At 40.6% G+C, this 17,057-nt stretch overlaps 1 protein-coding gene across 3 annotated transcripts in view; it reads right to left on the bottom strand.

Moving 5' to 3' along the window:
* Positions 1 to 17,057, bottom strand: part of RFX7 (regulatory factor X7) — a 48,864-nt gene that overhangs the window by 7,015 nt on the left and 24,792 nt on the right. For 2 of the 3 annotated variants that reach the window (XM_075100303.1, XM_075100306.1), the window contains 6 exons: positions 10,582 to 10,664; positions 9,634 to 9,756; positions 4,561 to 4,687; positions 4,143 to 4,217; positions 3,267 to 3,471; positions 464 to 759 (listed from right to left, as the gene is read on the bottom strand). In XM_075100303.1, the coding sequence (XP_074956404.1) occupies positions 464 to 759; positions 3,267 to 3,471; positions 4,143 to 4,217; positions 4,561 to 4,687; positions 9,634 to 9,756; positions 10,582 to 10,664 (909 nt within the window). Of the gene's footprint in view, positions 1 to 463; positions 760 to 3,266; positions 3,472 to 4,142; positions 4,228 to 4,560; positions 4,688 to 9,633; positions 9,757 to 10,581; positions 10,665 to 17,057 lie in introns of all 3 variants that reach the window. The other variant, XM_075100305.1, reaches the window with a different exon arrangement.

Here is a 17,057-nt window from a genome sequence, read left to right as displayed (position 1 = left end):
GTTTTGTATGGCTGAAAGACAAAGATGTTCCGTACTACAGATATTCATGCAAAAATAAAATTGTTGCTGTCATTAAATGCACTGGGACAATGAAAGGCAATTTAGATTCCATACTAGGGGCTCAGCGACCCACAAAACTGGTGTCAGCTCTGTCATCTGGTTAAACTTCGTCTCAAGGGCAATTATTCCCACATATAACCTTAATTATTGCTAGATGAAATCCCACTGTCAATGACTTCAAAGACAAACTTGGCCTATCCTATGTGATCAGAATTCTGCTCCCTCTGTATCAATCCTGTAACTCATGTGGTATAACACAGGCATTGGGACAGAAAAGCATTGAAGTACCCAAGCTTTTGAATGGAAGCCATTTTTCTATCCCACTGACACCACTGCTTAGTTACTAGCAATTTACCACCCTTTCATAAGGTGGTTTCTCTAGAAAATTGCTGGAGAATATTACCGGTATCGGGCTGGGGACAGCTGCCACAACAATGCCAATAGGTGGAGGAGACAGAATTGCAGGACTTCCATTAGATATACTGGTCACACCATTGGCTGCAGTGCCTTCTGTTTTCTTTGCTGGAGACTCTCCAGGCAAAGGAGACTGCAGTTTCTGTTCTTGCTGCTTCTTCTGGATCTTACGCTGCAGCTGCTGCTTGGCATCAACAGGAGATGGCAGAGTTTTCACTTGCGGTTGAAAGGAATGACTTTCAGCAGTAGGTATAAAAGCTGAGGGCTGGGGGATCCCTTTTATTCCTGAATACAAAAAAAAAAGAATGAATTATAACCACACATACCATCTGCTGTAGTGCCACTTCTGCCCATCTCCACCATCATTCTGGGATGACCTCCATGAGGTGCTCCCATCCACTTCATGCACAAATCTATTCAGTGTTGCAGTTTATTTCCACATTTGTGGCAAAATCTTATCTGTTGGATAAGCTGCACATTAGCTGCTAAAATACTACGTGCTGGCATCTTGTTTCTAGTAACTCCAAATTGCAACTTTTGCGTCAGCAAAATCTAAAAACCAATGCATTTTATTTAACTGACAGTAGAGGGCAGTGGATAAGTTTTAGATTAACATTTAAAATTCAGCTTTAAAAATGAAAAATCTTTCCAGAAAGCTGTGGGTCTGTGTCACAGAGGAGCAGCTCCGAACAGACTGTGTTATCTAATGGCCAAGGCATTAAATGCAATGCATATAATAGAATGCATCACAACCTGTGTGCAATCAGGAATAATGGTGAAAGAAGGGCAAGAAGAGAAGTGTCTAGGGAAAAAAAGAAAAAAGGAAGAAGGAAAAGGTGAAAAAACTATGGAAAATAGAATGAGAGAACATTTTTTGTGGAGATACCACCTTTGCCAATCACAAGCAAGCAAGTGGTGCTTCTAGGAAGAACAGGGTGGTAGTCTCATCTGTGCAGCTGGTACCAATTTCCCTTACAAAACCACAACACATTTATGATCTTTTGTTTATTAACAGTCAAGAGGATTAGCATGCTCTCTCTGTGACCAACTAACCCTTTGAACTGCCCCTTTAAAAATGCTTCAATACCATTTCATTTACACTTCACAGGCTTCACTGTTTTTGAAATAACTCTTAATTATAAATTAATCAACATCATTTTAGGGCAATTATTTAGTTTCAGATACCCAGTACATGCTTAGGAACTGTGGTCTGGGAGCCCACCCTCTCAGCAGCAGTCTGCATGTTCTGTGAGAGCTTGAACACTGCAACACGTCTCCACTTTCACAATTCCTTGTTCACAGAGCAGTGAAATGACCAAATAGATTACCATTACTGGAAAACAAGTCATCTATGTGGGCTGAATACTGAAGGCAAGTAATATTTATGAGAAAAATAAAATCAACAAATTTTTCTGTGAGGATAAAAGTTTGCTTTTACCTCAGTTAATGCACAGCAACACTGTAGTTCCTTCCAATAAAGAGGAATGGGAGTATTTTATTTGCCATTCTAGAAAGAACCTTTCCTGAAATGACTATCCAAGCCACAGAGGCATGCACTGGAAATAACTGCCCTTTTCCTTGAAGAAAACCATATTCTCTTGAAGGAAGTAAGGGGAGAAGCTACATGAGTTGAAGAGCTGTAGCACACCTTCTAGCAGAATGGCAAGCAGAACCAATGAAGCTTAGCAATGGCAGGGAAAAAAAGGAGCACATGGGCTGCAAACCCTGCCACTGCCACCTGTCAGTTCCAAGTTGCAATAAAGGAGAGAGAGCTGGAAGGAGAAAGAACATGATCCAGAAAGTGATCACTCCAATGTACAGCCCTGACCACCAGTTTCCATTTGAAATCACCTGTCTCAAGTTAAGGGATTTGCCTTGATCCAAACACATTTTGCTTGACCTATTTAGGCAGAACTTCCCAGAAGGATGTCTGAGGGGCATGCTGTGCACCTGCACTTCCTTCCTGTAATTTACTTCATCCACAGCCACAAAAAAAAAAACCTAAAAATTATTAAGTGACTGATTTTGAGCATGAAGAGGGAAACAAGGAACACAAAAGTAGATGTACAAAGCGCCACATCAAGTGTAAGTTTTCCCACTGACTGAGTAAAACGGGAATTCATCCAGTGTAGCAAAATACAAAATAACTCTTCTCTTTACCTCAATCCTTGATGAAGATTTAAAATCGAGTGCTGGAATCTCAGTCACACAACTGCCCCCAGAGAAGGCTCTCCTGTCCCTCTCAATGCCCCTCAAGCCCTTATTTCTAATGTAATCAATAACAGCAGCATCTGATGTGTTACCTGACTCTGCCCAGATATCTCAAAGACATATGCATCTTACATACCAGAAATCTGCTCTTGAAAGAAAATTAAGAGACACAATTGCTTCCAAATTAGGGCAAGTTATCAGACAGAAACAGAGCTACACCAGCAGTTTGTCTACAAACCAGCACTGTACCAGCACAAAACTCCTGATCTAGCAAGTACATAAATTCAGCACAATTACTCACATGCCCTGAAGTGCTTTTAAAGACCAGGGTCCTCATCAGAGGAATGGGAGAATCACAAACTAAACCTGAGACACCGTTTTTCAGATATCTCTACCCAGACTTCCAGCAAGAAAAGTAATTTGCAGCAATGTGGAGTAAAATCACATAAATACATGCTCAACACTCAGAGTCAGTGTTTAAAGTTTGCCCTGAAGAGAAGTGCTTCCTCAAACCAAGATGTTATTACTCTTTAAAAAAAGATCCCCTATTTTATCCATTCAGCATTAAGTTATCTCATTACCTGCTGGTGCCCCTGCCATTACTGTTAAAGCTGCCATTGACTTGGTACCAATATAGTGACTTTTTACAAGAAAACGAGCCAATTCCAAGACTGTATCAAAAGGCTGGCTCAGCACTTTCTGGGCCCATTCACAAACAAGCCGGCAGGCCGCAGAGACAACTTCCTCATCAGCACTTTGCAGCTGCCCAGGCTCTGCCCCATCCAACTAAAACAAACAAAGGAGGAAAGGTTACTTTAATTATTAAGGCATGAAAACAAAAATAGAGAGCAAATGATGATCAGAAACACACAAAAAGTTGAGTAAGTATGTTCACAGTTTATCATGAAATTGGGAGAATGAGATCACAATATCAATGTAACTCAGAATGAAACGTCTTAACATTAATCTACTGGTTGTTTCCAAAGGCATTATATGAAGCTAACATTTCTGGAAGAAAATTGCAGAGAGAATCCTAATATCCGGACCACAAACAATTGATTCCCCCTGCATCTGGAGTCTTGTCAACACAGCAGCCACTGTTACCCAGGAACTGCTTCTTTCACTCGGATTCCTCTTCCTTAGTGTTGGCTTTTTAAAAAACAAAACAAAACAAAACAAAAACAACAGTAAAACCAAAACAGAATCCAAGTTAAAAAGATATAGCTGGTGGCAGCACTGTGACAGTCTGCTTCACCTCCTAAGTTTTTTTAATAGCACTGCAATTTGTTCTGAGCTTTACAGAAAAACATCAAGCAATGATTGAGAATATAAGTATCGTAAAGAAAAAAATCTTAAAAACTACACAGCTCTTTGTTTTGAAAACTTTGGACAGAAAAAACAACATAATAAATTATAATTTGCAGAAATATATATAAATAAGCAAATACATATCATACCCCATCTCCGGTTTTATGAAAGTCAAGGTTGGGCAGTGTTGGCATATGCACGAAAGCCTTCTTCCTCAGTCCACTGTAGCAATATGTAAACAAGAATTAAGGTCTAAATCACCTCTGGTTGTTAGCTGGGGGATAGGAGGGAAGGGCAGTAATTCCTCTGCCCTCCAATATCTTCAAAATTATGAAACTTCTTTGACTCCTCACTGCTGTGACAACTAAGCGTCAGAACCTAAATTTAAGTACTTGCTTCCAAAGTTATATCTTGCAGCCTAACACTACCCCAATTAATACTTTTTAAAGAATGTTGGGAAAGTGTCTGCATTTTTTATTGCACATTACTTCTACATTTAGCTGGTAATTAAGCCATAATGACAAACGTTCTCCAAGCAACTGAAGAAGTTACTGAGAAGCATTCTAGCAAAGGATATTTTGATTTGCCTCTTGTGCCTAGACGACGGGCCTTCATATTTGGAAAGACATTTTTCATGATCTTTCCAAAGTCAGCAGCACTTAATGGGTGGTAGCCAAGATTGTCACAATAGCTCCTGCAACAAAGAAAGCAAGCGTGAATGGAATCAAAGTTAATACAAGAGACCAGCCTGCATGCTAGACTCCATCAAAGGTTTTCAAAAGAACACTTATACCCATCCGTATTTAGAACCACATTTAACATTAATGAGGAAAGGGGGGTGGGGCGGGGGGGGGAAGGGGGGCAGAGTGGGGGAAGAAGCATCACCTAGTAAAAACACTAACAATTAGCAATGGTAGTTGCACCCAAGTAGGCCAGTCAAAATGTCTTCTATGAAAACTGTATCTCTATAGAAAGCAGTATATACTTCCTGAGATACTTCCGTTGTTGATTTTCTCTGTAAAAATACTAATTATTACAGAGCAAGTATCTGCTTCTTTTACCTTGGCTGTGTCCTGCACCTTGTGTACCCTCCACTTGGAAAGCACCACCACAAATGTAATGGTTTTGATGATGCTAAACAGCAAGTTTAATGTACTTGGTTCTGCCATTTCCTGCAGAGCTTGCGTGCACCCGCTTCCCACAGCTACCAGTGCACTCTCTCCAAACCAAGAGATACTGCCTACAATGTGGCAGCCATTAGTCTAGTTTCTGTATGGGACATCAAGAAGGATTTTATCCAATTTATATACCAACATATTTCAATGCATGTCAATCACAGTCTGGATTCTGAATGTCTCTAAAGTTAATACAAAGGAATACTTCTCCTGCCTCGCTGCACCCTCTTAGGAATCAGGCATTGCTTTATGTGTAATGGATAGATCTCTGTGGGCCTTTTTTTTCCCCCCTTGCACCTTGTCAGGCTCCAACAGATTTTAACTTTACTCTGAAAATTCCTAAAAGGTGGGTCTTCTTCCCTTACTGATGTTGATTTCAGGGCTTAAGTCTCAACCAGCATGCAAAGGAGGGCTCTCCGAATTTCTCTGCTGCAGTCAGCAGTAACTTTGACTGAAACTCAACAATGTCAGCAAAATAAAATTAAAAAACAAAACCTAGCAAAACAACAGGATTAGGGACCTACCAATCAATCAACTTCAAAGTTAAAATCATTCCCTCTCTCAAATAAAATAAATAAATAAGGGGGGAAAAATCTGTTCCTCAAGTCTAGCACATCTGTTTCAAGACAGTTACCTGCTAGCAGCAAAACATACAGTTACATAGTCCCCTTGTATCCATACTGGCAGCCCCTGCAAGCCTGTGATTTCTGAGCTATTATTATTACCACATAATTTCAGTTTTTAGACAGATCAACCCATGTGGCCCCTCTCCTCCTGGCTTGGCCGAGAACCCTCCATACCCACCCATGTGGTCTCTCATTGACTTGACAACGCATACCAGGAGTCTCTTCCCTGAAGCTCTTCTCTCTGCTACTTGCACTCTTGGCACATTGCTAAGCCCAGGAGCTGTTTTGCTTGTTTGAAGGGTGGTGGGAAGCATGTGGGGGGAGGGAAGGTCTACACAGAGATAGGAATGATAAGCAACCGCATGTCCATTATGTTCCTTTGTACAAAGCTCCCTTACATGATAAGGAGAAAATGCCTTTTTTTTTTTTGTAACATCTTCAAATTAAATGTACTCAAGACATCAAATACACTGGAAGCGCACCTGAACTAAACCACACACAAAAAAAACACCAAAAAGCCAATGAAGACAGTCAGGCTATGCAGCCAGCTTAACGTAGCTTCCTGGGCAGAAAAACCATTATGAATAGCAAATGATAAAGAATCTATTGCATGAAGTGACACCAAGATCTTGGCTTATCCAATCCAGCAGAACAACTGGTCTCTAATAATGGATTAGAGTGAAGACCCTTAGGAAGAGGTAGGTTCTCATTAAGCTGATGAACAGTACTGGCACAGAAATGAGTCCTAAAAATCAGGTAGGATGGAAAACAGACATCTAAAAACCCTCAGAGAAATGGAATTGCAGGTCAGGCTTGCAAAAGCAGCAGCAGAGGTAGGAAACAACTGCTTTAGATGGAGTTTGGTCAGCTTTTAAAAGGAATACATAGGTAGTTGCTTATGACAGAGGACTGAACTTTACAACATGATAGGCCCCCTCCTGTTCCAATCAGGGAGAGTTTGACATAAAAACACTGGTTATGTGCTAACAAACAAGATTAGTATGCATCTTGTGTCTTTTATTTGTTTAACAGACATGGTATTCCTATACTTACTGACCTTTTTTGTGCTAGCTTCTGAATATTCTTCTTTTAACTTGTTGGTTAACATCCTTAATACTTAGTAAACATAATCTATGCGCCAGGTGACATCAAGTGGCCCAGCAGCCAGTAAAGCAAGGATTAATGATTTACAGACTAAAGAAAAGATATACAGGCTGACTTAAAGACCTCCTAATCTATATTAAGCATATTAAGTGAATCTTTAGGGCACCGAACTTAAACATGAAGGACTTACTTTCCTTGTGTCACTGTAGTAGAAGCAATATAAGAGGACCCAAGTGTTTACTGGAGGATAAACAAATAATTTTGTAGGCAAATAGGGATTTTGACTGCATAAGTACTCCAGGACTGCACTTAGACTCCAAATCCTAATTCCCTAAACTCAGCTAAATCTATACCCAGTTGCCTCCAGAAGGGTGTTTACTAATAGGGAGAAGATACCCAGGTAAAACTGACTTACAAGAAAACATTGAAAGGACTTGATGGGAAGCAGCATCTGCAAGCTAGGTAACATGTTAGGCAGCATCCCAAGAGTTCCCATATTTTCCAGACTGTACTCCCCTGTAATTCCCAGAGGAAGCTGGCAGAAGAACCGCGTGTGCCCCACAGAAGCACAGCTTCTTACAGCCCAACATACTCTGGCAGCGCAAGCAGCATCACAGCATCAACAAGAGAGATGAACTAGCTCTCATCTACCTCCTTTCTGAAATTCAGCTGCAAGCTCTCAACCTTCCCAAGTGCTACTGCCTTACATTACCATCCATTTTTCATTTATTTAATCCCTTTCAAAAGGAAGATGAATCCATTCACTTTTACTCAGTTAGAGACATGAATTCGCAATTAAATAGAAGAGTAAGAAAACAGAAGAATCACTGTGTTGAATAAGCTCAGCAAGAAAAGGCTACTGAAACATGGAGGAGCTGGAAACACCAGCAACGCTTGCCAGTGGTGGACTTGTATGGAGTACAAGTGTCTGTCTTTCCCTCTTTATAGATAAAAATCCATGGGAAAGGTGATGCAGAAGCCCAATAGTTTTGCAAGATTTATTTTGACTGAAATTTACAGTAGAAATTGAGATGCTGGTATGACACAGCGCTCTTCTGAAGCCTTGTAACTTTGATTTATACATGCAGAGTGCATACGCTTGCTTACTACAAGCTCATGCAGCATCTATCTTTGCACATAGAGAGAAATGGTAACTTGTTAATATGGCAGAAGTGAGCTTTGAGAGGTCTTAACACCCTTAGGTAAAGAAAAATGACTTATCGAAACTAATGCTCTTATCTATTTATATGCCCATTCCCCACCTCCCACTCCAAGACTACTCTTCCTTTGGTGTGCAAGAATAACTAATTCAAATATTCAAAGAAACTGAATGTTTAAAAACAGAACAGATGCTTTCAAAGGAGAACAGATTCCAAACATTTGATATCTTCCTGAATATTTGCTTACCACCTTTATTTTGTTAGGGAAAAAAAATACAATACACAAATACTTGATGCAGTGACATACAAAAGCCATCCAAATTCCACACTCCACAATCTGTAGGTGATGATTTTTCCGGGCATCTGCAGCTTGGCACAGCATGGAAGCCAAGCAGATTTGTTGCTGAAGCAGGCCATAAATTATTTAATAAGAAATATATTTAAGAATAATGCTTCCATCTCTCTCCTGCACAGCAGCTGCCGCTGTTGCTGTGTCTGCGTGAGTGGCTGCTGCTTGGGGATTGGCCACCCCAGCATGTCTGCACCATTGGCTATATTTCCAGGCTGCGTCACTGCTCCAGTCGATGGCGAGATTTCAGAAATAGGTGTGTGCATGTTATCAACCCCAGGCAAGTGAATGCCATCACATTTCAGCTCATAGTAAAAAACTTGACCAGAGAGTTAATTAAAAGGAGGTACTCGCAGAAGGCAACTCTGCAATAACAATTACTAAGGGCTGAATCCTGTAGGCACTTTAGGAGGTGAAGGGACTCAGCTCGCTGCAAATTACTGTAATCGTTCTGATTATGGAAATATTCATACTAGATGATAAATCTGCTATTCATCTTCAGGCAATGGGGCTAAGGATGATTCCTTCTTTGCCCCCACCCCTGTGGGGAATATTCTGTAAATGTATTGAAATCCAACTTCTGTCAGACCGCTCCCTCTCCCTTGCTTCTGGTCACTTTCTTGTTACATGGTAGCTTTTGAGACTTGACAACAAAGACTCACAGTGGCCTTGGCTACTGGTTTCATACATATTCAGATATATTGTGCCTCTGTAGAAATCAGGTTTGCTGCAGGAAGGTCCAATATTTATGCATTATTCTGGAAAGAACAGTATGATGACCTAGATCTTATGTGCAAAACAGCTACATTTTCAGGAGGAACAATTCAACCTCTCATCCTTGTTAAGGCAGTCACTTATGTATGTATATACAAGCAGACCAAAACATACTCTTAAGATAGCAACTGGTGCTTTTTACCTGTGCTGCTCCGGTCACAAAACAAACCCAATTTTCATACAAATATTTACTTGTCAAGAAATACTTGTACCTTTCCTTCAGCATATGTAATGCACAATTTAAACATGACATTCTTATCTGGAGTGGCAGAAATAATGAATACAGTTTGCCTCACTGTAGCTAGTACGTTCTCAGCACATTAGTACGTAAGGTCTTGTTCTGCTATATGCACTTGTACAGGTATATCAGTGGAGTACCTGCAAAGCCAGTGTCACAGAACTATCTATACTCGCTAAAGGCATACATATGGATCCAGTCTGGGAGCACTCACTTGTATTCATCATAAACCTCCTGCTTGGGAAGGGATGTCTCAGGGTGCTCTTCCAAGGTGTTCCGTATCCACGAGAAGGCATGCATCTGCTGGGCACGGCTGGACGACATGGAGATCTGATCGCTAGTGAAAGAAGCAGCAGTGCTGATGAAGACTTTGCTCCATAGCTCCTCCTCAGTTACAAGACTTAATAATTGTCTGCCTACACAGGTGGGGAGACACCAGAGACAACAAGGGCCAGTGCCTCGCATATTTAGCTATTGATTGCAGCATGACCAGCAGTTATCTCCCTCTTTCATCTACAATTTAACAAAGAGACTCCGCACTCCAGTTCTTTATTGATACACAGCTGTGAGTAGACAGTGATGGAGGTGGGACCTACTTCCCCTCCTAAATGTATTGATCCTTACTGACCACCTCTAAGCTTTTGCCCACTCAGTTTGCCAGTTGCCCTTTGGAAACACCCAAGTTTGCCAGCAGATGCTCAGAGTGCTTCCTGTAAGCACCTGCCTACAACCATCCTACTGGAAGCGTATACTAATGTTGTGATGTTGTCATCTGCAAGTTGGTTTTCTAGACCTTCCTTTAGTCAAACAAATGTTACGAGAAATACCAGGAGTTCCTTCTTTCCCCCCACCATCACTTTTGTGTTGCTATATTATCACTTCCTACATAAAAAGCGAAGCAACAATCACACTTAGGCTGCAAAACACTTTCTTTGATGACTCTTGCATTTCAGAAGGTTTATATTTACAAGTTATTCATGCACTAAAGATTGGAAAGTTTAAAAAAAAAAACAATCTTCAGAGAAGAAGAGTCCTTAATGTTTAATAAAGGCTGCTACTGCTGCCAAACATGTCATATGAATGGTTTCTCAGCAGGTAAGTGTCACAGGAAGTGAAGTAAGTTTTCTCTACTGGTTGCTCACATTTGCACTCATACACGTACCTTTTGTCTCCATTGTTGGGACCCGAAGGCAGCTGAAGGTAGAGGTAGAGTTTCTCTAGGTCTGTAAACTTCTCAACTTCTTGCTAGATAACAAAAGTATTTTGGTTTAAAACAAAACAAAACAAAACAGGTGGGGGAAGCAGAAGGAAGAAAAGCAAATAAGCATTGAGCTTGACAGCTAAAAATTGTCATCCAACAGCGTATTCCTAAGTAATATAATTTTAAACAAGACAAAAGAATGTGACTGTGAGAACCCTATGACTAGAAACGTGATTTTCTATTTTATTTGCACACCATCACACACTAGAAAGCACTGGTCACCATTACAAAATTCACATGCAACAAAAGCAGACTGGAAAAAATGTCAATAGTAGATCACTTCTGTAAACAGACATGTAACATGAAAACTTTATCTTCTCAAAGCACACCTGAAGCACCTCTGAGAACGCAGCATCAAAAACAGCTATGCTGTAACAACGCAGGACATCAGACCTGATCTGTGATCCACTATGTATATTAATAGTTAAGCAGCACAGACTTCAATGAAGACATTTTAAAATCTATCTATATATGTATAAGTTTGTTTGTTTCCTTTGGAAATCAGAGTTATTGATCAGGTACTAAAGACCAGCCATTCAGTTAACACGAATCTCAGTGATGCCAGATGACTCTTCGGGAGGATACCAGCTGAGGATCAGACACAAGGGGGAGTTTTACCTGGTGTAGGCAAATGGTGATTGCTACTAGCTTTTGGTCATCTGAAACCAGCTACATGGACTTAGAAATACTAGGAAAATCAGTTGTGGTCTTGTGCCTGCTCAATAACAGTAGGTGTAAAGCCAGGAAGCAAGGAGCAAAGAGGTCCTCCTTCTGGAAGATGCTGCAGAAGCAATGCATGAGGTGGTGCACCACCAGTACAGAGTCAAAGACTCTCATGATCCCTTTTTAAGTCAGAAAACAGCTTTTGGATTGCAGTTAATTTTCTTTTCCTTCACTGGTTCCCCACTGCCAATGTAACCTTTTCCAAAAGGAAGAGAGTGGGACTGATGGGTAGTGAGACCTGGCTGTTAACTTCAGCAATGAGCAGAATAGAGAGTGGGGAAACTAAAAACCAAAGCTTCACTTCAAACCGGGGTTCCCTACCTGTCCCAGTCATGTCCAGATCCACCTCGCTTCAGCTGGCACAAAATTAACAGCAGTACTAGAGAGGTGAGCTCCTACTTCCCCTCCACTGGCTTTGCACCCAATGCACAGGTCCCTCCCTCATCCCAGACTCTGGGCAAGGACCGGTGGGACATGCCATCTGGGGAAGGGCGCACGGAGAGCATGGGGGATCGCTAATCCCCACCATCTAAACCCACCGCAGAACTGCTCCACAGAACTGGGCCACCACTGATGAGACAGATGCTCTCAGAGACAAGAGAAATGCTTCCCCCAGCAGCCAGGTAACAGACACTGGATTTTTTGCTTTTACAAGCCGCAGCAAACCACAACATTTGGGTTTTTTTTTTCTCTGACAAACTCCTGAAATTTGCTGACACCAATTTCTGTGTGGCTCTACAGCAGTTTACACAGCAGCAGTGCTCAGACCACCAAATATCCAGAGAGGTATTTCTTAATGGGCTCATTTAGTGAAATTCTCTCTTCTTCCTTTCCAGCATAAATCACAGCATTTGGACTGGTGCATTTTCCTTTAATAAACTCATTATTGAGAAGATCAACATTCTTCAAAGGAAGAATTTACAGAAAATTAACAATTTATTTATGAAAAGATAGAAATTTAACAACTGCAAGAAAATCTGCACTTGTTTATTAGACCTCCTCTTCCTTGAGGAATTTAAATGCTTTTTGTTTTAAATATCAAATACCAAAGCTGCACACCAAAGGACACTGTTTGGGTGAGATTACCTTGCATGGTAAGGACTAATCCATGTGCCAAAAGCATCCCAGGCAAAACAAAACAAAAATTTCCCTACGGCTGTGACACCAGCCTGGAAGACAACCTCTCATGTCCAAATCTAATGTGCCGGAGTGCAACAAAAAGGGCAAGGTTTTAGAAGAAACATTAAACCTTTCATCAAAAAATACTGAAGTAATCTTAGTATCCACTGCAGTTGAAGCAGATTCTGCTGTATCCTGGCAGAAGGAAGGGGCTGTGTGGAAGGGCCTTCCCTGAGCTGTGGAGGCTCTGCTACACAGGCCCCATCTGTCAAACCCCTTCATTAAAACAACACACCCCCCCCCCCCCCCCCCCCCCAAAAAAAACCAACGGTATATGGGTAGGGAAAAAATTTTACTGGGATTATGTTAGCAGAGCCTTTTCTAAAGGATGCAAGCGAGCCAGCAACTCTCTCATCAGCAAAACTGAATCCATAGAGTTGAGGCATCTGAGGATTATGGCTTTCTCACATCCTCATCAGAAGCAGCTGGACAGTGATGTCATCTCACTGTTTTCACCCAGAACCCACTCCTCTCCATGCTGGCCCCAGGCACCAGGCAGCACTTTCTGCAGAACTCCTCCAGCTTCCAGTGATGGCTGCAAGGAAGCCCTAGGCAGGCAGGACCTCTTCAAAACAGGAGAGCTAACACACAACCAGGAGTCACAGGCAGTTCACGGAGGTAATCCTAACCTGGGTGATAATTAGATAAACCTAAGCTTGTTAGAGGAGACTGAAACTATTTAGAGAAAATTATCTTAAAACTGAAGAAGTGGCTGCAAAGGGGTAGAGTGTGACAGTCAGTGCAAGTAGATTCAGAAAACCATGTTTTGTTTAGTGTAATAATTTGTTAAATATCATGTTTTGTTTAGGCTTGTTTCTCTAAATGTTTCTAAAACTCTCAAAACCTGGTTTATAACCTCTGTAAGTACAATCTCTTCTTCAGCCCCAGCTGACATCCACCAGTTCTCAGTACTAAAGGTCTGGTGAATTCAGTAACAACTCTGTTACTGCAACTGTTCAAAGTATCAAAACTTTCAAATTCCTAATGCAATCAGAAAAGAATTTGGGAAAAATGGAAGAACATTTCAGCTGGCCTACTGACCAAGACGAAACAGATTAATTCATCTCAAGGTTTAAGTTGGATGCGTATGGAAATGAATAAAAATTAACAAGAACGCAAAATACACTATAAATTTTCTCTATCACCCCCTCCCAAATAGGTCAACAGTGTGGAAAAAACAGGTCAATAGAGTGGAAAAAGAGTCACAGCATCAAAAGGAAAACTGCAGTGCTGGCATCATCTTGCACAAATTCCCCTTTGCATAGCCCATTAAACCTTATGCTACAGTAGTTTTAAAACTCACAGAATATAAGATATCTGGGGAATCCTTTTCTGCTACTTGAAAGGATCTAAGTAAAAGTTGTTTTCCTTGAAGTTTCCCGACCTTGACTGACTGGTTCTAACAAATCAGGTGAAGACTGTCTAATTCTCCAAAAGCTATTTATAAACCATATTTCTTGAAGATGCATTAGAAAAATGCATAAGCATGCTAAACTGCTTGCAGGACTGAGGTGTAAAGCCATCACAAAGCACCACCCCTGCTACGATTGCTTTTCACACGTTGTATTTACCTTCTGTAAATGGAGCCACATTAAATAAAGGAAGATTCAGTGAAGATGGGGAGCAAGCAGTGTTCATACTTATTTTCACAACCTGGCTTCAATTTAGTCAAAGAATATATCAAGTACTCAAAATACGAGTGATCATATGTTCTGAGACACAGACACTAAGGACAAAGAGTTAGAAACCTCAAGTCACAGCTAAGCAAAGACTTTCAGTAACATATAAAGTAGCAGAAATCACTGATATTTTTGTTTTGACAGTTATCAAATATATATAGTTCACTAAAGAAATGCACAAAATATGCAAACAAATTAAACCAGAGATCCATTTATATTTGCATTATCAGTGGCCACATATATCTGCTCCAAATGAATGTGTCCTTTTGCTGCCTAAGACAGAGAACAAGGATCTCTTAGGAACAGAAGCAACTTTTTCATTCTAACAGGCATTTTGATTGAGTAAATGAACAGTTGTAAAAAACCAGGATGGCCAAAATGTTGTGGGTTTTTTGTTGTTTTTTTTTTAAATGAAAATAGCAGGTTTTGACATCTGGTTCCATTCTGAGAGACACTAACTAGACACTGGAGCTTTTTGCAGCACAAAGAGACAAAGATCAGTTCAACACAGAATGTGAAGGACTTAATCTGTGTTATAGGAAACATGAGTTTATTCATGTTCCTGCTTGAACCAGAGAACCTAGATATTTGAATGTGAGTCTCCAGAGTCACAGAATACCACTTAAGGTTTCCTGACCTTGGTGGACTCGTTCTCTCTATCCAATTTTCTTTGACTGCTGATCTACTGTCAGGTCACTAACATTAGTGACGTTTCATCCTGAAGCTGTCAAAAGGGATTACCATGGGAAAACTCCAGGGAATGCGCTTTTTCTGGATTGTTTTAAAGTAGAAAATATTTAGTCAGGCCAAACTTTAAATAAGATAGAGGTAGAATACACTAGGGAACAATTAGCAGAGTTACAACTTCTCTAATGAACATAGTAGAAAATGACATTCAAATTCGAACTGTTTCATACTTCCACAATGAAGGCAAAATTACAGTTTATTTCTGTCCTCAAGTTCTGGTGAAGAGGAGTTGAAGGCCAGGGGTACTGCTGCAAGGTTTTTACCAGACTACTATTTTAGAAAGCATGGACCGATCTTAATATTTCTTTCCACATTTTGAGTATTTACAGATAACTAAACTCTAATCAAAGTAAAAAAGGCTACACCAAAGGCAATGTAACCCGCACCTGCTGGCAGACTGTTTCTAAAACTTGTCACACTTCAGCAGACCAAACATCTATTACTTAACAACCAGACTAAGAATAGCGAAGTAGTCAAGCAATCATCTCCCCACTTTGTGAACAGAGCAACAAGAAGCAAAGGTTAAATAATTTGCTTAAGGTCAGATGGTTTGTTGGAAATATGATCAAGACAGAAAACAGCTAATACTTGAAACAGAACGTATTATTCTAAAAAGCTGCTAATGAATACTTTTGATGTGTTTTATCTGAATGGAAGCAGAAACATATTTCAGGTGCTGAATATTCCAAACAAGCCCGAAAAACACATGGCACCTCTGTACTTGACTCTGTCCAAGCACAGCTGCCAAAGCTTCATAGAGCTTCTGCTTGGCTCCTGTAGGGCCAAAAAGATAACTGACAAGCTACCACTTTCTCCACAGCAGGACTGAGGCACATTGCTTCAACAGATCTTACGCACTGCTGATGCCCACACTGTAACTGCTCCAGCCATAGGCAGCTTTGGTTTTCATGGCTTTCGATCCAGCACTCTCTCACCAGCACTGACCTCTTTTCAGAGGACTAAGGAAAGAAACCTTAACCTTCTTGCTGAGAGATTATATGGAGCATACCATTTTAAAAATCAAGTTCCAGAGTTCACTTAGTGTGCGGCAACAAATATAACAAGCAAAGTCATAAGAGAATCTACTGCTAGACGTGTTTACTACAGTTAAAAAGATGTTATAATGAATTTTTAATGGATGTTTACACCACAATTCTTGCTAATTATCTTTTTTGGATTGCACAGCATACAATGATTTTCGTATGATCTTCCAGAAACTGACAGTATGTCAGAATGTAAGTGGTTCAGTATAACAAGTAAAAGGAAGATAACTTTGGTCTCTTGTATGAGTAACTGCAGTCCTACTGCCCTTATACTAGCTGTTTTCATAGTCCTCGGCTGCTAGCTACCTCCATAACAAAGACTCTTGCCATCACCTCTGCTGCTTCTTCCTATTTCTCTCTTTCTTGCTACCCTGTGTTGAACTAGACAGTCTATGTACTACAGAGCATTTGTGTGCGGCTCTGCTCACTATGGCTGTGACTGGTGCTACCAAACACAAATGGCAACAAGTGCACTCTTTATTTTTCTCTACTGGTGTTTTCTCTTTTAAGATTGCTAGCAAACTGACCAAGTTTAAATACTTTAAGGTATCATCAGCATCTCCCAGTATAACTGAAAGCTAGCCCCAAATCTCTTCCTTACAGTAATATGGGAGACAAGGGACAAACATTGTCCCTCTGTGTTTCATGAGACCAATTCAAAGGGCCTGAAAAGTTTTCTCTCTGAACCAAAAATGTAAATATGTGCACTTAAAGGAAATGTTCTGACCTGCCCATAAGCTTGGAGTCGGACTCTCTACTGGCAGCTGGTACCCCAGTCAAAGGACTGCTTTGACAAACCCATACACATTCCACCAAAGGGGTAACCTGCTCATCTACTTTCTGCAGGACAAAACTGGACAGGCCCGCAAGGAAGCTCCAAACAAGTTATTTAGAGCTATGTAGTCACAGCCTTTTAGTTTAACATACTTTTAGATTCTGTCTTGCAGTTCACAGCTTTCCAAAAGCATGTAGAAATACAGAAACCATTTTGCCAGAATTCAGCTTA

This window comes from Phalacrocorax aristotelis, chromosome 7, assembly GCF_949628215.1.
Source record: "Phalacrocorax aristotelis chromosome 7, bGulAri2.1, whole genome shotgun sequence".
Lineage (NCBI taxonomy): Eukaryota > Metazoa > Chordata > Aves > Suliformes > Phalacrocoracidae > Phalacrocorax > Phalacrocorax aristotelis.
Note: the sequence above shows the minus strand (reverse complement) of the source record. Positions and strands in the feature narration are given on the sequence as shown.